Below are 22,827 nucleotides of genomic sequence, written 5' to 3' on the forward strand. Positions count from 1 at the left end.
TGTGGTGCGCGCGTGTGTGTGTGTGTGTGTGTGTGTGTGTGTGTGTGTGTGTGTGTGTGTGTGTGTGTGTGTGTGCGTGCGTGCGTGCGTGCGTGCGTGCGTGCGTGCGTGCGTGCGTGCGTGCGTGTGTGTGCGGCTGCGCCTTCACCGTGCGTAATTTGGTTGCATAAGATCTGATGCATTGCTGTGCGCTTGTGTGCTCATGCAGTCGTGTATAAAACTGTATATGCTACTACTATTGTGTATGTATAGGCTATGTGTGCCAGTCAAATAGTGGTCTGTAACTCTTTTGGGTTGCTGTATTATTGTATATAAATATGGCATAAAGGCAGAGTCTGCCACAGCCGGCGGCGGTTGGGGGGCCCGATCATTGTGGCTTGCTTACCGTTCTGACTTGTTCCGCCAGTGAACATACACGCACGCACATGTGTGCACGCACACAGACACACACACAGACACACACACACACACACACACACACACACACACACACACACACTCTCACACTCACACTCACACTCACACACACTCACACGAGCGCACTCACAGAACTCTGCACATTTCACGTCTACTGTCAAATGATGGCGTCATACTGTACATGTACAGTCAGTTGGGACTTCATCTGGGAATTAACCATCAATCAGACAGACAGACCTTCACACTGCATCACTAAAGAACTCACAGCTTTCCCTTGTTTTCTATTTTACAAAAACGTCCCTTATGTGTAGGCCTATCTATAATAATGGTAAGTGTAGGTAAGCAGAACAGATTGAATACCAAATATGGAGTCACGATTCATAGATATGTCATAGGTAACTGACGTCGGTCAAAGCATAAATTGGAACATGACACAATTGTTTGAAGATTTTGGGCAGAAACACTTATACAGATGCTGGTCTGATAAGATTGACACTAGTGAAGACTTTGTATAGGTCAGTGCCTTAGACGCAATGGAGGCAGTTCCCCACCTGCCGATGTTCCATTTTAATCTGAAAGAGGCTGGGGAGTTCCAGTTTAACCCGTCCGTCCATCGGTTTATCCTAAAGAATTATGGGGAGAATCCAGACAATTATAATGAGCAGCTGAATGAACTGAAAGCACTAAGACAGAGTGCGGTGAATGTGACCAGGGATTCTAAGGGATGCAACACACTGAGGAAGTACTTTGGTCAACTGCATTACCTACAAAGCCGTGTGCCTCTGGGACCGGGCCAGGAGGCTGCTGTGCCAGTTTCATGGAAAGAGATCTCTGGAAAGACAGTAACCCATGATGACATCAACTATGAGCAAGCCTGTATCCTGTACAACATAGGAGCTCTGCATTCCATGTTGGGGGCTATGGATCCTAGGGTGTCTGAGGAGGGCATGAAGGTTTCATGCACACACTTTCAATGCTCGGCTGGGGCTTTCACTTACCTAAGAGACCACTTTAGCCACAACTTCAGCGTGGATATGAGTGATCAGATCCTTAAGCTAAACATCAGTCTCATGCTGGGCCAGGCCCAGGAGTGTCTTCTGGAGAAGTGCATGTTGGGTAACACAAATAGCTTCCTGGTGGCGCGCATCAGTGCCCAGTTGATGGATTACTATAAGGAAGCGTGCAGGGCCCTGCAGAACACAGAGACTGCCTCCATCCTGGGCAAAAGCCAGAAGGGCTGGAAGAAATTAGTCCACATGAAGGTCTATTACTTTGCTGCTATTGCACATCTCCACATGGGGAAACAAGCTGAGGAACAGCAGAACCATGGAGAGCGGTTGTCCTACCTGCAAAGTTCTTTGAGCAAACTCTATGAAGCCATCAAACTGGCTAAGGGTCAGCCTGATATTGTTCACGAGGCCTTGAGAGTTTCCATGGATGTTATTGAGAGCAAGTTCAACTCTGCTAAAAAAGACAATGACTTCATCTATCATGAGACAGTTCCTTCTTTGGAGACACTGGGCTCAGTCAAACGTGCCCGCCTGGTGAAGGCCCTGCCAGTCAACCCTACTGATCCCAGTGTCACAGGACCTGACCTGTTTGCCAAGCTAGTGCCCATGGTAGTCCATGAGGCTTCCTCTCTTTACAGTGAAGAGAAGGCAAAGCTGCTACGTGACATGATGGCCAAGATAGAAAGCAAGAATGACACCCTAGAGCAATTCATGGAATCACTGGGGCTTGAGCTAGAGTCAGAAGTCAACCTGGACAAGTACAACCAAATACCAACTGTTTTGATGGAAAAGTGTGCTGCTCTCAGTGTCAGGCCAGACACTTCCAATAGCCTGATCCAGTCCATGAAAGTCCTCTCAAGTGTCTTCACCAATGTGGAGGCCGTCCTGAAGGAGATCCAGGATGTGCTGACAGAAGGTGAGGCTAATGTGCAAGCAGAAATGCACCTGCCAGCAAAGGCTGAAGCTCTGGCTGAGATCCGCAGGGACCTGGAGAAGTACATGGAGGCTCACAACAAGGCCAGCTTCACCAATACAGAGCTCCACCGTGCCATGAACCTTCACATCAGCAACCTCCATCTGCTTCGAGGACCACTGGATAGACTGAGAGATGCCCTCCCCAAGCCACAGCTCACTGAAGAGGAGGTAACCGGAATCCAAAGCATTAAGCGAATCCTGGGGAAGGTGCAGGAAATGAGAGATCAGAGGTGTTCACTGGAGAAACAGCTCCGTGGACTCATCCAGCAGGATGACATCACTTCTAAACTGGTCACCACTGAACGAGCTGACATAAAGCATGTCTTTGAGGAGCAGCTGAAAAAGTATGACCAAGTGAAGTTGTACATCGACCAGAACCTGGCAGCCCAGGAGAACATCCTGGTGGCCATGACTGAGACAAATGTCAAGTTTGCTTCAGTCCGCAAAGGCCTGTGTCGGACAAAGCAGCAGTGGAACACCACCGTCCAGACACTGGTGGCCTCTTATGAATCCTACGATGACCTGATGAAAACATCGCAGGAAGGTAAGGAGTTCTATGAAGACCTCGAGGCCAAGGCAGTGTGCCTACTGCAGAAAGCCAAAACACTCTGTACAACCAGAACGGAGAAACGGAAAGCTATCCTGGACAGGGATGCACAGAAAAAGCCTTCACCACGGTCCATCAGGGCCAAGCCCCCAGTGCAGTTCAAGGGCTCAGATGAAGACTCAATCTGCTTCAGCAAGGACGACCCAGAGTTGGCACATCTCAATGCAGCCATCCAGACACTGGAGGAAGGACACTTTCCCAAGGAGATTCACAACCTCCCCCTTGAATCCCCCTCCCTTTCAACCACTGGTGCTCGTCTAGCCAACCCACAGACCTTCCTATCCCCTGGTGCCAGCCTGGGCATCAACACATCTCTTCCCTGGCCTAGTGCACCAAGGAATAGTGTCCATGGCCATCGTTTTCCTGCCAATCTACCTTCACAAATTGCTCCATTTCCTACTTGGGCCCTACCCCATACACCCTTGCTCCAGTTGCCCCGCCAGATACCCGCTCAGGTGTCTCCACAAACTTTATCCCAGGAACCAGTGTCAACTGCTCAAGCCCCTCAAACTGGAATAGTGGGGTTTGCTCCTGTCAGACCCTCCACCACTACAGTTGATACCATCCAGACCTATAATCCCAGCTACACTCCATCTCCTCTCCTTCCTGTGCCACCTGCAGCCTCCTCCGGATACATTGTACCACCACCGATGCCAGCATATCCCCCATCCCTCATGCCAGCAGGGGTGCTCATACAAGGCCCAGGCCCCTCACCCCAACTGCAGCAACAGTACCCCCAACCCACAGAACAACAGCCACCCCAGGGATACCAGGATGCTCCTCGAACCCCTATCCAGGCCCAACAGGGCTCCACACTTCCCCAGTATCAGAAAACATTCCCTGGTCAACCTCAACCACATCCTCAACATGTAACTATTTTACAGTCTAAAGGCTATCTGACACAACAATGCTACCCCATGCATTATCCCCACACAATGCCAGGCTCCATGACAAGGCCACCTCAGGGCCAGGTGTTATCACACATTGTCCACCCTCAAATACCTCCCACTTCTCTGGGCATACCAACTGTATCTCTGCATACTACAAACCAAACTATTCGAGAAAGGAAATTGGCACCTGGTCCCAGACAGCCAGTGCCACCCACAAATCAAGTGTTCTCCCCAGTCTTCTCACATAATTCTCACATAACATCTAATCAGCCATTGCAGACTAGATGGGTGAAAAGACTTGCCCTGCTTCCACAAAAGCCTCATATTGGCCCTAGCAGTCAGGGACATCTGCCATGGAGTTCTGTGATAAAAATGCAGTCACACTCACTGTCACCACATAACCTCCATCCTGGTGAAACCATCATACCACCCATAACCCAACAGCCAATGCAAATGTTTTGTCAACCCCAGACTCAGCTTCTACGGTCAGCTGCAAAGGATTACCCAGTAGGGTCACTTCTGATTCCTCAGCACCCACTAGCCCCTCAGGCCCAACTGCATCCTCAGGCTCTTCTACCCATGGCCTATCCACAGCAGCCCCCAGTCTCCACCATGAACTCTGCTGCCCCAGGGACTAGCAGTCCACCAGGAGCTCCACAGCAATCTACCACCATGTGCACACATGGTCCACAGGTCTCTCCTTTACACCACATTTGGTCCTCTCCTGGAGGTCCCCCAGTGGCCCAACCACCTCACACCATCCCTTCCTCATCCTCTTCTGCTCTGGCCTCTCTGGGACTGACCTCTCAGCAGAACCCCTGTCCAGATCCCACCCCAGGAGGTGCAGCTTCACCTCCATTCACCTCTGCTCCTGCTTTCTCTCCTTCCATCTCCCAATTCCTGCACCACAATACCAGTACAGATGACCTCCTCTCTGGTTCTGAAAGCCAACCTAGAGGTGCCAAGGCCCCCTCCAACGTCCTCCAACCCACCAAAGCTGACTCTCAGGATGGGGACCATCGCAAGAAGAGTAAGGACATCTTATTAATCCAGAGTGACCCCTACCAAGACCCTGAGCGAGTTGCCCACCTCCATGATGAACTAGAATGTTACCGGGCCCAGGTAGAATCCCTTGAGCACCCCTCGAAATATGAGGGAGGTCTGTCTGTGTTGGACGCCTGTTGGAAAGAGCTTCATGACCAGCAGGAGAAAGATGCCCAGCAGCTGTCCATAGCAATCGCCCGCTGCTACACCATGAAGAACCGTCACCAAGACATCATGCCCTATGACATCAACCGTGTAGTGCTGCACTTAGGCAAAGATGACTACATCAATGCCAGCTATGTGGAGGAGCTGTCGCCTTACTGCCCACGACTCATCACCACACAGGCTCCTCTCACTAACACGGCAGCCGACTTCTGGTTGATGGTGTACGAACAGAAGGTGTCACTGGTGGTCATGCTGGTGTCTGAACAGGAACTGGACAACGAAAATGTTCCGCGCTACTTTCCGACAGAGTGCGGCCAGCAGCTCTCTCAGGGACTGATCACACTCACCCTGACTACACAGAAGACTACACCCACCCTCGTGGAGCGCATCATCAGCCTTCAGTATGATGACCAGAGCCTGAAACACACCGTCATCCATCTCCAGTTTACCTCTTGGCCTGAACTAGGTATACCTGACAGTAAAGACGACCTGCTACAGTTCATTCAGAAGGTTCATGGACACTACCTCCACCAGAGACCCTTAAACACACCCATCGTGGTGCACTGCATCTCAGGTGTGGGACGCACCGGGGCCTTCTGCCTACTGTACACAGCCTTGCAGGAGCTGGAGGCTGGAAATGGAATGACAGACCTGCCTCTTCTGGTGAAGAAGATGAGACAGCAAAGGAAACACATGCTGCAAGAAAAGCTCCACCTAAAGTTCTGCTATGAGGCTGTTCTGAAGCATGCAGAGCAGGTCCTCCAGCGTCATGGTGTAACTAATGTCCCCCCCTGCAGCAAGACTGTCAACTCTGCAGCTACAAAGCCTTACTCCAGACTGGAGTCACAGCAGGATATTGTCCTCGGAGGAGACATGCCTATCAGCTGCATCCAAGCCACCGTTGCTAAGCTTGGCATCCGCCCCCCTGATGCTACAGATCTTGCCACAGATGTTGGTGCACCTTGTGGCCTGGAGGAACAGTTCTCCACCATGCCTCCTGACCTGTCTCTCTTAGGGGACTTCCAGCCAGCCCAGGACCCCTCATCGCCTGCAGAAGCCCAGCCCCCCTCCTCCAGCTCATCACTTTTCCTTTCCCCAACGAAAAAGTATCCCCCACCACCCTTTGACATGCATCAGGCCACCCCACCATCTTCCCCTTCAACCAGCCACCAGCCGATCCCGAAGGCATTGCCCAACGTCAATCCATCTCATCTCTCCTTTGCGCCGGTTTCTACATCCCTGGAGCTGCTGGCCTCCCTGACACCTGAAGCTTTCTCCATGGAGGAAAGGGGCACAGGGAGACGGGTTACTAAGCAGAGCTTCTTGGATCCGGCTGAAGGCCACGGTCGACAGGGTCAGGATAGAGGAGACGACCCACTCAACACCCTGGACCCACTCTGGGGTCTCAACCAGAACTGAGTCGGCTAACATTGACTATCTTTTTGCATTTCTCTCCTATTACCCAGCATCAAACCAGCCCTTAGATAACAGCACTAGGTCATTAGCATGTGATTGCATATAAGGAACTTAAGATATTTGCCCACATACAAAGCGAGAGGTGCATAAGAGAATTCCCGCAAATGATCTTCAAATTAAATAATACAACAATTGAATGGGTTTCCCATTAAAACTTTTTTTTAATGCAAAGAAGCTTTATTGGCATGATAAAACATACTTACATTGCCAAAGCAAGTGTAAAAATCACACCCAATGTGAAGTGAGCGGTGGTCATGCTTGCATAGCATCTTCAGACTAGGATTTAAGTCTAGGATGTACAGGCTATGCTACACACACATTTTGCTATGGCAAAACGCTGAGGAAAAAGGCTACAGACATACGACATATGACATCACTAGACAAACATGATGCTACGCACACACATTTTACTATGGCAAAACGCTGAGGAAAAAGGCTACGGACACACGCACAGCTACGGACACACACACATTTTGCTATGGCAGAACGCTGAGGAAAAAGGCTACAGACATACGACATATGACATCACTAGACAAACATGATGCTACGCACACACATTTTACTATGGCAAAACGCTGAGGAAAAAGGCTACAGACACACGCACAGCCACTTATAGGAGCGGTTTACACCGCTCAGAAATGTAAGATAATAAAAACAGTTAAAAAGGGGAACATAATACAGTTGGAGGGGGTACAGTATTGTGTAAACAGAGCTATGTCACATGTCGGTGTTATGTACATGTTATATATAGAGGTTATATGCATAAAGTGAATGGGAAATCGATTGCAAAGTGAGTGGCAAAGTGAGTTTAAAGTTGTTTAACATAGTTTAATGCGATCAGATAGGACTGTTTGGATGTATGTGCTGTCAAGGCCAGAAAGTAGTTTTTTGCCGCTCAGTAGGCGTTCCCGCATAACTTCCGGGTATGATGATGATGATGTCACGCGCATACCCTTTATACAGGGTGTATAATAAAGCTTTAACACAAAGGTTAACATGTCTGTTTTAGTTTTATTCTTTTTATTTTATCATATATATAATTTTATTTCATAACATACTGTAAATATAGCTTCAGCTCTGGAGCCTCATTAGCGTGTGCCCAGTTAAGCTATTCACATTGTTTTTTATTAACTTGGCAAACTCTAGCTCTGCAACACTTAACCAGAAGCTCATTCTAAAATGTTCCATATACAGTATAGACATAGTGGTCGGATCTGTGGCTCTAGACAACCGGATCTGGGCAAGTGGGCATGCCCCCTTTTGTGCTCATACAGTACCTGTATATAGGCTAGAGTTGATTTATTTGTTTGTGGCTGATACCATGACTACGCATTGAGATTAGACACTCCATATTTGGGTGTAGCTGCATTGGGAATTAATATAGGATATTGATGCAACGTCTGTCATGTCTGTTGCATCAACTTGGTAGAGTTTGGGAAAGGATGACGGAACTGTGTCAACGTCATAGGTTGAATCCACATTGTTTCTCCAGTGTATACATGCTGAGTAATAAAAGAGAAAAGAAAGGTTCTTATGAGCAAGGTTTACTGTATATAATGACAATGATAATGGATTGTATTTGTATAGCACTTTTCAAAACAAAGTTACAAAGTGCTGCACAGAGCAAGCAAGGTTAAAAAACAACATACGGCAAAGCAAAAAACTAAGCATAAAACAATTTGATACACAAACATCAACATAAAAAAGAACAATTATGAAAAACATTTGGTGTAAAGTTATGTTTTAAGAAGTGAAGTGACTTAAACTGAGGCAGGGATGGTGCTAACCGTAATTGCACCGACAGTGCATTTCACATCCTGGGTGCCCAGGCGGAAAAGGGTTACCAGGTTAGAATTTTAAAAGGGCCTTATCTGAGGACCTAAGGATGTGCCCTGACTCACAGCAGGGGCACCATATCCAGTAGGGGCCAGCCCATGCAGGACTTTGTAGGGCATTGATAAGCAACATTTTTAAATCGCACCTGGAGCAGAGCAGCCAGTTTTTTTTTTTTTTTTTTTTTCGTGTTGGTGAGCAATCTAGCAGCCGAGTTCTGTATCAATGGAGTAACTGACTTACTCCAGACTTATAGGCAATGTGACGTAGGCAACAAAAATGGCCTACGGTAGGTAGGTCACTCTCTTGACATAGGCCATTATAGTACTGGGACAGGAATAGCATGATCTTTTCAATAAGGATATAGGTAAAAATATAAATGTAGGCCATTATTTTAAGAAGTTGACAATACATTGCGTACACGAGCGCTTTACCTGTATTATTATTAAATATAAAAAAGAACATGTGTTCTATTGTTAATACTCTCAGCTACATCTATATACTGTACAATTTAAGGGGTCTCTGTGTATCTGTCTGTGTCCGTCACCAGAAATATGTCTCGAGCATAAGTCGGACATACAGCATCCGAAACAGCAATTTGGACAGACCAGAGGTTTCAGAGGAACAAAAGAATCCATACAAAAAGAAAAAGAAGTGGTCAATCTGAAACACTTGACATGCGCCTTCCTAGTAATAAGTTAACAAACACTCACTGATGGAAGTACTCTAGTAACAAGTAAAGTTTTGTATATTAATTTTAACTTGCCCAACACTGCCTCCGTTGTATTGAACAGCCTGGCTGACCAGCGCAGCAGACATCCAAGGCTGTCAGACCATAAATCAGACGTGACTCTCAACATCGTATATTGGTACAGCGTGTCGTGACCCCCCACCAACACCGTCACCACCTCCTCCACTGTCCATGAATCATATTAGGAGGATAATGAGCCATTTAATGACCTATGTGTTGATTTATCAGACACACTAGAGAGGCCAATTTAAAAAGATAACACCATAAGTCAGCCACTGACCCAACTGCTTGTGGGCTGACTGCCCTGTGTGCGTGCAGCGTGCATGCATGAGCGTGTGTGTGTGTGTGTGTGTGTGTGTGCATGAGCGTGTGTGTGCGTGTGTGTGTGTGTGTGTGTGTGTGTGTGTGTGTGTGTGTGTGTGTGTGTGTGTGTGTGTGTGTCGTACTCTCCGCTGTTAAGCAGATTGTCATTAGGGAATGACAGCTTCGTCATATAGCAGCCAGCTTCAAAATCTCTCCCAAAATAGTACCACAGAAGACGACGTGGGGGCAGGACAGATAAGGTAGGCTATTCTATTTTCACACCAGACTTCCGCTGTGATGTTAAACCATATACTTTGTTGACCGGTGCAGTCTATAGGCCTACTTACTTGGTTTGGTTTGGTTTGGTTTGGTGTGTGTGTGTGTGTGTGTGTGTGTGTGTGTGTGTGTGTGTGTGTGTGTGTGTGTGTGTGTGTGTGTGTGTGTGTGTGTGTGTGTGTGTGTGTGTGTGTGTGTGTGTGTGTGTGTGTGTGTGTGTGTGTTTCCTATTACTTTCCAATTGGCTACGACCCCCACTTTGAGAACCTGTGCTACAGATCACCTTCTCCCCTTTCATGTCTTGGGTGGTGAGAGGTAGAGCAGTGAGGCTCTAGGCGACAGCTATAGTTAATCTGCTCTTGGCCAGGCCACTCTCTCCTTCCAGCATTGTCACTATTCATGCTCCAGCCTCTCCCAGCAACCTTCTCCCTCTCCCCCAGGTCCTGATGCTGCTGGCCAAAGTTCCAGGCAGTGGTACCTCATTCATTCTTATTCCCATCCAGCCTGGAAGCTAGCCATCACGGCTCTTTAATTCCAGCTTTCTGGGCGCCTGTGTGTGCGCCTGCATGTGTGTGCGTGTTCACACATGTACACACAGTCAGAATATCTTTCTCAACTAGCTTCAAGCTAAATCTCTTCTGTTTCTCCTGCCTCCATTTCTCTCTGTTCTATAACTTTTCAGTCATGTTTCTATCCAGAGTGAGAGAGAGCATTTTCTAGCACCAGGGGGACTGGGTTCATCACACTCCATGGCTGTCTGCAGGATGACCTTCAGGCTTTGGGTTAGCAGTGTGGGAGCCGATGTAGCAGATCCGCTATTTCGGCCTTGCAAAATTTGCGGACGACGTGTTTAAATTAGGAATATGCCTGTACTATGGCCGACCGCAGGCTATATACAGTATAGTATACAGAGTTATCACTCTCACCAGCCTCAGTCAATGATACACTGCTGCTACCACATGCAGCATTAAGCCTGCCTATATTTACTTTACTTGAGTTTACTTTAGTTGGATGGATTGCTGCTTGTCACCCAGCCAGTTAGCTCAGCAAGCAGTGAGACATGTTTTGTTTCTGTCTTTTGGCCACATTTGTCAATAAAGCCCAGGACAGAATGATGTATGAATCTGCAAACACTAGATTACGACTTTTAAAATGTGGGTGTGTGTGCGTGCATGTTATATTTTGATGTTGATGCTGTAATACTTGGTTATTGTTTTTCATTTTTGTATGTACTGTAATGTTATGTTATGTGGACTGGACTCTTGGAATAATAAGCCTAAAAAGTAACCAGAAATAGCCGATCTTCAAGCTCACAACGTGCTTTGGCTAATGTTCCTCCCCAGCCAGCATTTGAACATTTTCCAAAGAGACTACCCAAATTCCATTGGTCTTTATTTACTAACACACACAGCAGAGGTTTACATGTGTCACACCCACTCCATTTTGTTTACTGGGTAAAGTGTAGCTTACAGCTCAAGGGCATGATGTTAACTATTGAACAATCCTGCAAATTGAAAATCTTTCTTGAGAAATTACACTATCCCTTATCCTTATGCTATTTAAAGTCAATATGTCAGTGCATGAACCAGACATTATCTTCCAATATGTGACATAATTTCTCATACACATCAGGTCTCAGGCTTATGACCTTTCCAATGACATAATGTTTTGTCCTATAATGAACCTCAATTTTCATCTCTGTTGATTCCAAGCCTCTATCACTGAGGCTGGGTCAAGTACCTGGTATAGTAGTACAGTCAGTAGTAGTTGACCCAATAAGTCTTAAACAGCAACTGACAGTACCAGAGACACAGGGCTGATTCTATACATATTTTGAGTTTTACTATCATTGGTATAGGCTACTAACATATCTATAGGTGGTGGCACTGGATGGGATTGAAATGATTCACGATGAGATGGCTCAAATATAATCCAATATACCTAAAATTATTATACATTTCCAATTACTTTTTTTCACTCTTGCAACAACACATCTCCATATTTCCAATTTTCACTTCCGTTTCCTCAGTGGAAAATATCTCAATACAAGAGCAGATGAAGGCCTGTGCCTGTGTGTGTGTGTGTGTGTGTGTGTGTGTGTGTGTGTGTGTGTGTGTGTGTGTGTGTGTGTGTGTGTGTGTGTGTGTGTGTGTGTGTGTGTGTGCGTTTGTGTGTTTGCGCACGTGTGTGTTTGTGTGCGTGCGACGTGCGTGTGCGCTGTGCATTGTTGATAAATATGAGGGATTACAACACTATAACCATTCCAATCTATCACCTCCGACTGTAAGCCTGGAAGAGGTAGAAAGAACTGGCTGCATTTCTCAACTCAGGTGTTTTAAAGGGAGAAGAGAATCTCTGATTGTCATGGAAGTGATTCCCATGGAGGGATAGGGATTGTATAGTGGTTATGTACGCCTGTGTCTGCAATGTAAGTTTATGCATCATGCAAGTGATATCTTTATTGATCATGAAATAAACATATGTCATTCAACTAGACTGCTCTCTGTCGAGGTGCCAACTTGAGCCTTGTGCACACGTGGCCATGTATGGCCTACTTGTGCGGCAGCAGAGCGTGCCCTGTTATTTATATCAGGTCGCACTTGTTGATGGTGACATCACCAAGAATGCTGGTCCCTCATTGGCTGTTGATGGTGATGTCACCAAGAATGCTGGTCCCTGATTGGCTACGGGCGTAAACACAAACAGATACACCACATACAAGATCACAGAACGCAGTACTTGCGCGCTCTGCTGTCACAGGTAATAACATACATCTGACCCACCATAACCAAAAGGATAACGCAAAAAAGCTTACTGCTTGTTTTTGTATTGGTGTGAGATTCTCCTAAAAAGGCAGTTTCTCCAGTCATCAAGTATTATTCAAAGAAAATAATACATGACAGAAGTGAAAAAAGAAAGAAATAACACAACAAAAAAAACATTTCCATCCATTCACCCCATTAATTCGCAGGCTACTGTATCTCCCTCCTTTGCTTTCTTGTCTTTCCTTTTTATTTTTTCATCTACTCGATTTTTATCATTGTCATACAATTAACATGCAATTAACAGTGACTTTAATTCATAATAATTGGATCAAGTGACCTGGTTGTTTATTTGGATACAGTGTTACTGTTGTTATGGAAAAGAAAATGTTACTGATAGTGCCATACCTCCATCAGCACGTTGGTTTAATCTACGGCAAAGTTAGAGAGTTTGGACAGGATTCTCTGGATAGGTGAGAAAAACAAAACTTGGGAATTATGGCGAATCCTGTGATCTACAAATATAGAAGGCATGGCTCCGATGTGAATGTCGGATTTGAAAAAAAATCAGGAGGTGTATGTCTCCAAGTACTGGCGGACAGACAGACACGCACACATAACGACCCTGTCGTAGACGGCTAGCCTTTTGCAAGTGCCATGCCGTACACACTACAGCTACACAGTGATCAGAACAGATCATTATTTGGCAAACTTCATTCAAAGTTTCTCAAGAGGACTCATTGGAAAATTCAAATGACAAACAGCTACCTGTGATTGGCTGGAGGAATGCTCAAGATCAAGCAAGTAGTGATCTTATTACTGAAATATCTAATGGCCTAAACCATCACTTTACATTACTTTAAATAAAACAATGCACAATACACAATAATAAAACATTACAAAATATGTTTTATTGAGGAGGAGGAAGCACATGAGTAACATTGCATCACCTTCTGGCAGAGATTGTGTGCTTTGATTGGCTACATTTGATTGGTGAAATGGAGTCATGTGTCAAAGCCCATGCAAATCGTTTGCTATTGTCGTCTCTGAGAATGAAACAAATAGAACATGCATTTAATAAAAAGGTGCAACAAAAAATAAAAGGAATCAGAACGTAGACAAATCGCTTGAAATATGTTACTTTTACTCTGCACGTGGCCCAAATGTAAAGGAGTAAAAGTAACAATTTGAACGCATTAAAACTGCACTTAAAAGTGCTAAAGTAAATTGTAAAACCTGTTACTACCCACATGATGATGTCAGTCACAAAGGTGGCTTGCATAAAGGTGTGCCTATCCAACAATATCTGCTGGTGTGGTGATAAGCCTGCTTTTACACAAGACAGTCTTGAACAGCTCAGGAACAGGGATCTCTGTAAACTCTATAAACTCCCCATCAGTCTTGGGTACCAAGATGTTCAACTCAGAGCTCTTGCCGCTGATGACCTCACAATCCAGCGAGTCCTTGCTCAGGTAGACATGGCAACCGTCCGTCTTGCTGATGCTGATGGTGGGGCTTTTGCCCAACACCTGGATCTTGACATCCTTGCAGTTGATAACCTCTATGGTGCTCACCACGTCATCAAACACCAGGCCCATATTCTTACAGGTGTCTATGGTGATGGATGTGACTTTGCCCTTGACCTGCAGTGTGGTATCATTGCACTTGAAGACATAGACTGTTTGTCTCAGCTCTGTGTCGCTGATCACCAAACCCTGGGCTTCCACCTGGTTCTCCACTTTCCACTTCTGTCCATCCAGCACCAGTATTGCAGCCCTGGAGCTTGTGGCATTGGATGGTTTGGGTACGCTGCGGACTGGCACACCATGGGCCCTCAGGTCTTTGTTCTTGTGGGTCTTCTGGTCGTCTGACACATGCTTCAAGCGAGTAGTGAGGGGGCCAACACCCTTGTTGATGGCATCAAACAGAGCTTTGCGAGACTCAGAGCCACCACCACTTCCAGCGTCCGTAGGTGGAGGGGGGCATTCGTCAGCAGGAGCCGCAGAGGCCAAAGCCGCAGAGGCCGAAGCCGCAGAGGCCGAAGCCACAGGACCACTCTTGCTCCACGACAATCCGGTAGTGTGGTGCTCTTTGATGTAGCCCTGAAGTTCTGTCCAGGTTTTATGGTAGGCCTTCACCCACTCCACGTGTGTTTTGTTGTCCTTGAAGTCCTTAAGCACACGGTTGGTGTTGAACATTGCGGCGTCCTGCATGTCTTTCACATGGGGGCCTGGCGTTTCAGTCACGCCAATCCAGCCAAGAGCAGGCACGCTATCACTGACAGCGCAGATGTGTTTGTAAAATGTCGAGGAGCGGCTGTTGTTGCGGAAATTCTCCACATTCTGGATGAGCTCAGACACTGGCTTCAAGAGGGTGGCCAACACATCATCAGAAGGCTTCTGAAATCTGGATGCTGTAACAAGGACTTGTCTCTGACAGGAGAATGCTTGCTTCATCGCTTCCGCCTGTTTCAGGACATCATCCCCAATCTGCTTGCTGAGTGAGATGTACTGAGCAACGGGACCACTGATGATGTCATCAAAGGCCTGCACATATGCTGATACAGGTGCACCCGATACAGGCAGCCCAAGAGACTGCGTTGGTACAGAACCTGCTGGAACAGATCCTGCTGGTACAGATCCACTGGAATAGCGTGCACGCGATCCACCAGCGGAGCATGTTGATACAGATCCGCCAGCCGAGCACACTGATACGGATCCCCCAGCAGTACACACCGATATGGGTCCCCCAGCCGAGCACACAGACTTGCCACTAGGGCCAGCCATGGTCTCCAGACGGCTCACAGCGAACTCCAAACGCTCCAAAATGTTGTTTAAGTCTGACATGCGTACGTGCAAAATGAGTTTGATGTCTAATCACCCTGTTTTCAGTGGGCTTCCTGTGAATTTGACATCATATTGATGACGTCGTGTAGACGTCAGTCTTGGCCAAATAAAGAAGGACAGACAGAAAAACACCTTTTCTGATATCGGACAATGCCCTGAGACTCGCAGTGGCAGGGAGGAGAGACCATGGGTTTCAAGCTTTGTTCACTGGAAATGAACTATGAAGCCACTTCCTATTAATGGCCCACCAGATGTCATCATTTCACCTACTGGTGTCAAGACGTTATAAACTCAATGGGACTCAATGAGGTTTTGAACTTACAATTTACAATTTAGGCATTTAGTAGACACTAAATGCCTACTCTTGACTTTGATGTTATTGTGGGCTTGCTTTAGCGAGCACACAATAGTTGTCTTCAATCTAAATTTATTCTGCCACTTTTTTGGCATCCTACTTCTTCCACATTCTTTAAGCTATTTTGTTCAAACTTCAACTGGTTCAGCTTTACGCAGTTATTACTTGCGCCAGCAGATCGCGCAAGTACTGTGTTTGGCAGTCTATGTAGATAGTTAGGTAGCAGTCTGTGTTTAAGCCCGTAGCCCACTCAGGGACCAGCATTTCTGGCTACATCATCATTAACAGCCAATGAGGGACCAGCATTCCTGGTGATGCCAGTGGTGATGCCACTGGAATCGTCAATGGTGATGGTGAGCGCACCTCATGGTGTGCTCTGCTGTTGCACAAATAGGCCATACATGGCCTACTTGTGCACTTTTCTCTTACAAAACGTAATGCTTTTTGAGTTTTTTGAAGAAACGGATGGACCGAATATAATTTAGAAAGATGGTGGATTTGAAATTGCTGACAAGTAGACTTCGTCTATGGTCTGTTGAAACTGATGGCGTGACGATATTATGACGTCACCCTTTCCTCTCTGATTGGCTAGCCTGAGATTGGCCACGGGCGTAAACACGCACACACACGCGCGCGCACACACACACACACACACGCACGCACGCACGCACGCACGCACGCGCGCACACACACACACACACATACATTTGACAAACGTATGTATGACCCGCCTATGGCCTACTTATGCACACGCAGGCACGCTATCACTGACAGCGCAGATGTGTTTGTAAAATGTCGAGGAGCGGCTGTTGTTGCGGAAATTCTCCACATTCTGGATGAGCTCAGACACTGGCTTCAAGAGGGTGGCCAACACATCATCAGAAGGCTTCTGAAATCTGGATGCTGTAACAAGGACTTGTCTCTGACAGGAGAATGCTTGCTTCATCGCTTCCGCCTGTTTCAGGACATCATCCCCAATCTGCTTGCTGAGTGAGATGTACTGAGCAACGGGACCACTGATGATGTCATCAAAGGCCTGCACATATGCTGATACAGGTGCACCCGATACAGGCAGCCCAAGAGACTGCGTTGGTACAGAACCTGCTGGAACAGATCCTGCTGGTACAGATCCACTGGAATAGCGTGCACGCGATCCACCAGCGGAGCATGTTGATACAGATCCGCCAGCCGAGCACACTGATACGGATCCCCCAGCAGTACACACCGATATGGGTCCCCCAGCCGAGCACACAGACTTGCCACTAGGGCCAGCCATGGTCTCCAGACGGCTCACAGCGAACTCCAAACGCTCCAAAATGTTGTTTAAGTCTGACATGCGTACGTGCAAAATGAGTTTGATGTCTAATCACCCTGTTTTCAGTGGGCTTCCTGTGAATTTGACATCATATTGATGACGTCGTGTAGACGTCAGTCTTGGCCAAATAAAGAAGGACAGACAGAAAAACACCTTTTCTGATATCGGACAATGCCCTGAGACTCGCAGTGGCAGGGAGGAGAGACCATGGGTTTCAAGCTTTGTTCACTGGAAATGAACTATGAAGCCACTTCCTATTAATGGCCCACCAGATGTCATCATTTCACCTACTGGTGTCAAGACGTTATAAACTCAATGGGACTCAATGAGGTTTTGAACTTACAATTTACAATTTAGGCATTTAGTAGACACTAAATGCCTACTCTTGACTTTGATGTTATTGTGGGCTTGCTTTAGCGAGCACACAATAGTTGTCTTCAATCTAAATTTATTCTGCCACTTTTTTGGCATCCTACTTCTTCCACATTCTTTAAGCTATTTTGTTCAAACTTCAACTGGTTCAGCTTTACGCAGTTATTACTTGCGCCAGCAGATCGCGCAAGTACTGTGTTTGGCAGTCTATGTAGATAGTTAGGTAGCAGTCTGTGTTTAAGCCCGTAGCCCACTCAGGGACCAGCATTTCTGGCTACATCATCATTAACAGCCAATGAGGGACCAGCATTCCTGGTGATGCCAGTGGTGATGCCACTGGAATCGTCAATGGTGATGGTGAGCGCACCTCATGGTGTGCTCTGCTGTTGCACAAATAGGCCATACATGGCCTACTTGTGCACTTTTCTCTTACAAAACGTAATGCTTTTTGAGTTTTTTGAAGAAACGGATGGACCGAATATAATTTAGAAAGATGGTGGATTTGAAATTGCTGACAAGTAGACTTCGTCTATGGTCTGTTGAAACTGATGGCGTGACGATATTATGACGTCACCCTTTCCTCTCTGATTGGCTAGCCTGAGATTGGCCACGGGCGTAAACACGCACACACACGCGCGCGCACACACACACACACACACGCACGCACGCACGCACGCACGCACGCGCGCACACACACACACACACATACATTTGACAAACGTATGTATGACCCGCCTATGGCCTACTTATGCACACGCAGAGCGCACCTTGTAATTTATATCAGGCCGGACTTGTTGATGGTGACGTCACCAAGAATATGCTGGTCCCACAATGGCTGTTGATGACGTCACTCTGTGTTATTTTAAGGTTTTTCCCATTGGTAACTTCACCCTGTGTTTTGTTAAGGGTTTTCCCATTGAATAACATAAACATAGATAGATAGATAGATAGATAGATAGATAGATAGATAGATAGATAGATAGAACACGTTTCTTATATGATGTGATCTAAGCGCCATCTAGCAGCAGTGACGTCAGCACTTCTGAGCTCTATTGACACATACCTAAGCAATCTTACAATGAATGCAGGGAATCTCAGTACGTACATCTGTAATTCACGTATCTTGAGAACCGCTCGACCACGTCGCGGTTGCAGACGACCCGAGGGAGTGCCGTGCCCGGTGCAGTCGTTGGAGAGATGGTTGTCCAGAACCGCCCATACAGATTTATGTTCCTTTTTATTTTTTTCTCTTAACTCTAATTATTAATGGTAAATAGGGGATTCCAGGTTAAAACACATTTCCTTTTTTATTTGTTTCAACACGCTCAAGCTCTCGACACATCACAATGAATTGTAAGTTTGTAGACCAAAACGGGGGTCTGTGGCCAAATTCATATCAATTTGGGGGGTCCTTGACATGAACATGTTTGAGAACCACTGGTTTTGACCTCTTCATCACTCTCCATAAGGGGGTCTGGTAATGCGGCGGCCACCCCTTTGTCCCATGGGGCCCTTGGGTTTAGCAAAGGCCTCTTTGTGGGCATGTTGCTTGGGATGGACCTCATAGCACAAGTCAGCAGTCAGTTCTGCCTCGTCCCTGAAGCATGTGAGTGCCTCCACTGTGCCACCAAGCGTGGGGAAGGCGACATACTGTAGTAGGGTCTGCTGCTTGGGGTCTACACTCATGTCTGTCTGTGATTTGTTCAGTTTCATCTGCTTCAGTTCTTCTGCGGCAGTAAGGGGCAACGGAGCAGCCTGAGAGGTCAAATACTCCTTATACACACCGAGAGACACATCATCCTTCGTGGTGGCAAAAACCTCCTCCTTAATGTGGTCGGCGCCAAACTCTCTCTTCAAAGCGGCTCTGGTAGCGGCATATAGCATTTTATGTCGTACAGAAGAATGGTCCGGACACCAGGCCAGGAACACCCACTCATAACCCCAGTCATTGGTGGAGTCCAGCCGGTAGAGGATGTAGCAGGGGACATCGTCCTCCAGAAGAGGCAGCACAAGCGAATCATACTCATCCCACTCCTTTGTTGCTTGCCTGGTGTCGCCCAGCACCAACTGCTCATCCTCAATCACTATCTTCAAAACTCGGTACTGGTCTCCACACTTGGCTCTGGCAAAGACGTCTTTTACATTTGTGCCTGCTAGAATGCCTGTTTGATGTGACATTGTACCTTTAATCCAACAGGGGCCGATGGAGCCGATCAGTCAAACCACAGCGAAGAAGCAGGGAGTGGACTACAGTGGCTTGCTCCACCCTGCCGGTGATGTCACCAACAAAACTGATGTGAAAGTGAAGTCCTAGTTTGTAGCTAATGCCTGGTAAGTGGAAGCAGTGTAAACATATACACACAAGCTTCTCTGATGCAAAGGTTGCCTGGTTAATAAACCAGACCGAACACAACACCACCCCCTGGCGGTAGTGGTGTTGTAGTACGGTCTGGCACAGATCGATTGAGATTCTATTTCCTCAACCAGCTTCAAGGGTAGGCCAATCAGGGTTGTATGCTTGGGGCACGTGGTTTCTGTAGGCTTGGGGCACGTGGTTTGGGGCAATGACGTAGAAATGAAAGCTCTTCCTGAAATCCAGACTCTCTTCCCATAACGAAGTGTGTGATAGAGGCTGGCAACGCCAGGCAAATGCAAAGGCCTAAAGGCATCTTTGGAGAAGCAGCCAATAAAAGGAAAATTAGGCAATTAGTGTGATGTCACAGTGATCTCATCATTATGCTGACGCTGATGTGTTGCTATGATACTCTTAGAGAGATAGAGGTGACTGCAACACTCCACATTAAATAAAAGGTCTTAGAAGAGAAATGCCAGCATACAGGGAATATCCTTTTCACATGCTTTATTTCTTCCCCAGCGTTGTTCAGAGCTCTGTCCAGATATGTAAATAAACCATGTGAAAGGGATATTCCCTGTGTGCTGGCATTTCTTCATGGCTTCTTGCTATGAGACTCCACATCTGTACAAGTACTGTGTCAGAGTACCTGCAATACCGCTACTGATCAGTAGTTGAGCAACTTACACAGTATAGCTTTAACTAAATGCATGCATTTCTTTTTGGGAATGTCTGACATGTTTGATATTTATGTTGGATCTTATCTTATCACACTTTTACAATTACATACAATAAGAAAAATCCCATCTGTGCGAAGTGAGAGGTGCTCACTTTGCATGGTATCAAACATGACACACGTGCATATCTCCTTTTATGGGCCGTTCTGTCCGTGACATTAGTTATCTCCATACATGGAGTTCTGTGCTCATACGGACATACATACACACAAAGACAGATGTAGGTGGGGTTAGCATTAAACCTGCCATCCAAATTTTACTTTTATTAGATTATTTGTCGTACGTCAAATATAGAGCTTGGATATGCTGTTTTTACTAGATGAGGGCCTATAGTGCTGGATATTCTGGCACAAAGGGGACATGTTGAAAAGGTGCCAAACAACGTTACCATGTGCATCCATTTACTCTCTGGGAAATGGAAACATTTGCATCGCTGCAATGTGGATATTTATGTGCATCCCCTTAATCTAATCAAAATGGAAAATGTATGGTTCCAAGCCTGGGTCATCCATTTTTATTACCAGGCTACTTTCAATAAATTACTTTCTCTGCAGATGTTGTTTTATTCTTATTTCCTACGTCAAAAAACAATGTGTCTGTTTCTGGACGTGAAATGAAATTCTATTTGGTCCTGTATTTTAATTTCAAAACGAGGGAGAAGTAATGTATTGATTGACTGCACAAAGAGCTTTGGGGCAGAACATTTTATTTTATTTTATTTTTTTATATAAGTTTTATTCCTAAGTCGTCAATTTGGGCTGCCAATGCCAATTTTTACACGCACCCCGGATACAGAACAATGCTCTGTGCTTATTCATTTATACAGAGGGAATGAGTAATTAATTTTAGTCGTGTCCTCAACTAACCCTGAGTTTAAACACCTTTACAATTATAACCTGATTACCATTAACCACAGGGAATACGATCTCTCTGGGTTTTGTGTCTTTCTTCAAGGTCACGGACTGGAGACCAAAGCACCCCCTTTCTAAGCAATGAATTGATCAGCTTTAGCTGCAAGAAAAATATCATGTCTTTGGGGCCATAGGGACAGAGGCTAAGAGTGTAAACAACCTTTTATCATGTGCAATTAATGAGTAGCTGTGATCAATCACGCCTCCTCTGTGTGTCACGTGTATTAATGACTCTCTCAGTCACAGGAAAGATTAATTATTTACAGTGCAGGGGTTTTCAAAGTGGGTGACGGGGCACCCTGGGGTGCCGTGACGGCAGTCCAGGGGTGCGGCGAGATAATTTGACAATATTTGGAATTTATTTGGACACTTGAAAAAATATTTAGTATCATTTTAAACTTGAAGTACAAAGTTATTTCCAGTCAGTTCTAACCAAAATGGCTATTATCTCAAAGTTTTACTCGCAACATAATCACTAAAATATCGTCACTGTCGGGCAGAAACCTTGTATTTCCAAGTTTCAAATGTGTACGTCTTTTGGTAAAGCAAAGCCCTGCTTCATCATACAAGACTGTCGCACAAAACTAGTGAAAACAGACGATCTACAAGCATGCAAGGCGTTGTGTGCTTGTAGATCTGCTGTTTTCACTAGTTTAGTATGTTTTAGATGATAAATACAAAACGAACGGTTTTGGATATACAAGGTTTCCACCCGACAACGATGATATGCTATAAAATAAATATAAGGTGCTGGGAGTGAAAATTATAATGTAGGGGTGCCTCGGATTATAAAAGTATATTTATGAGGTGCCCTGAGACCCTATAGGGTTCAAGTGGTTCATATTGGTCAAAATATTAAACAATTGTTTTACAAATATTTTGTTTCTAGCAAGCTAGAAGGGTGCAAATCATAATTGAATGCATCACAATTCGTCAACGTCAGCTACAGTAGGGTGTGTGGTTGCAAAGGGTCCTTAATGCCAAATCAAATGTGTTCAGATCTGATCCGAGTCTCCTGCAGGAGGTGCGTCCGAAGCCTGTCCTGGATGCATTAAGTCTCCAGATGTAAAAATCACACCCAGTGGGAAGTGAGCAGTGTCTTCTATGAGTTAAATTAATTAAGCGTCCCGCGAAGCTTGGCCAATGAGCTTAGTGTGGGAAGGACATAAACATACAGACAAAGCCAGATGTAGGAGCGGTTAGCACTGCTCAAAAACAGATGCTGAGGCTATACTAAGGCCCGTCTTGTTTTCGCTCGAAATATTTAACTTTAATTCTATTATGGAAGTTAGGCTCTGATTGGGATGAAACCTTGCCCGAATTTGGAGTCATACTACATCATAGATAGCTATGTCATAGACGACTGACATCATAGATGACTGACATTACAGGCTCCACATGAAGTCCGAGATCCACGTTGGAGCCACGC

The 22,827-nt window shown here is 45.9% G+C and overlaps 3 protein-coding genes across 3 annotated transcripts; 1 reads left to right on the plus strand and 2 right to left on the minus strand.

Moving 5' to 3' along the window:
• Nucleotides 1-950: 950 nt before the first annotated feature.
• LOC308288696 (tyrosine-protein phosphatase non-receptor type 23-like) lies at nucleotides 951-6,527 on the plus strand (the record flags this gene model as incomplete). Its single annotated transcript, XM_080730166.1, has 2 exons — nucleotides 951-3,878; nucleotides 4,371-6,527. 2 exons carry the CDS (start codon nucleotides 951-953, stop codon nucleotides 6,525-6,527), a joined length of 5,085 nt encoding a protein of 1,694 aa, XP_080586292.1.
• Nucleotides 6,528-13,801: 7,274 nt separating this feature from the next.
• Nucleotides 13,802-15,355, minus strand: LOC308288698 (adenylyl cyclase-associated protein 1-like; the record flags this gene model as incomplete). Its single annotated transcript, XM_080730168.1, has 1 exon — nucleotides 13,802-15,355. The coding sequence occupies one exon, from the start codon at nucleotides 15,353-15,355 to the stop codon at nucleotides 13,802-13,804; it is 1,554 nt and encodes a 517-aa protein (XP_080586294.1).
• A 3,497-nt stretch (nucleotides 15,356-18,852) lies between these two features.
• LOC308288699 (twinfilin-1-like) lies at nucleotides 18,853-19,575 on the minus strand (the record flags this gene model as incomplete). Its single annotated transcript, XM_080730169.1, has 1 exon — nucleotides 18,853-19,575. The coding sequence occupies one exon, from the start codon at nucleotides 19,573-19,575 to the stop codon at nucleotides 18,853-18,855; it is 723 nt and encodes a 240-aa protein (XP_080586295.1).
• Nucleotides 19,576-22,827: the final 3,252 nt, after the last annotated feature.

Source organism: Nannobrachium achirus (assembly GCF_963921795.1).
Source record: "Nannobrachium achirus genome assembly, chromosome: 7".
Classification (NCBI taxonomy): domain Eukaryota; kingdom Metazoa; phylum Chordata; class Actinopteri; order Myctophiformes; family Myctophidae; genus Nannobrachium; species Nannobrachium achirus.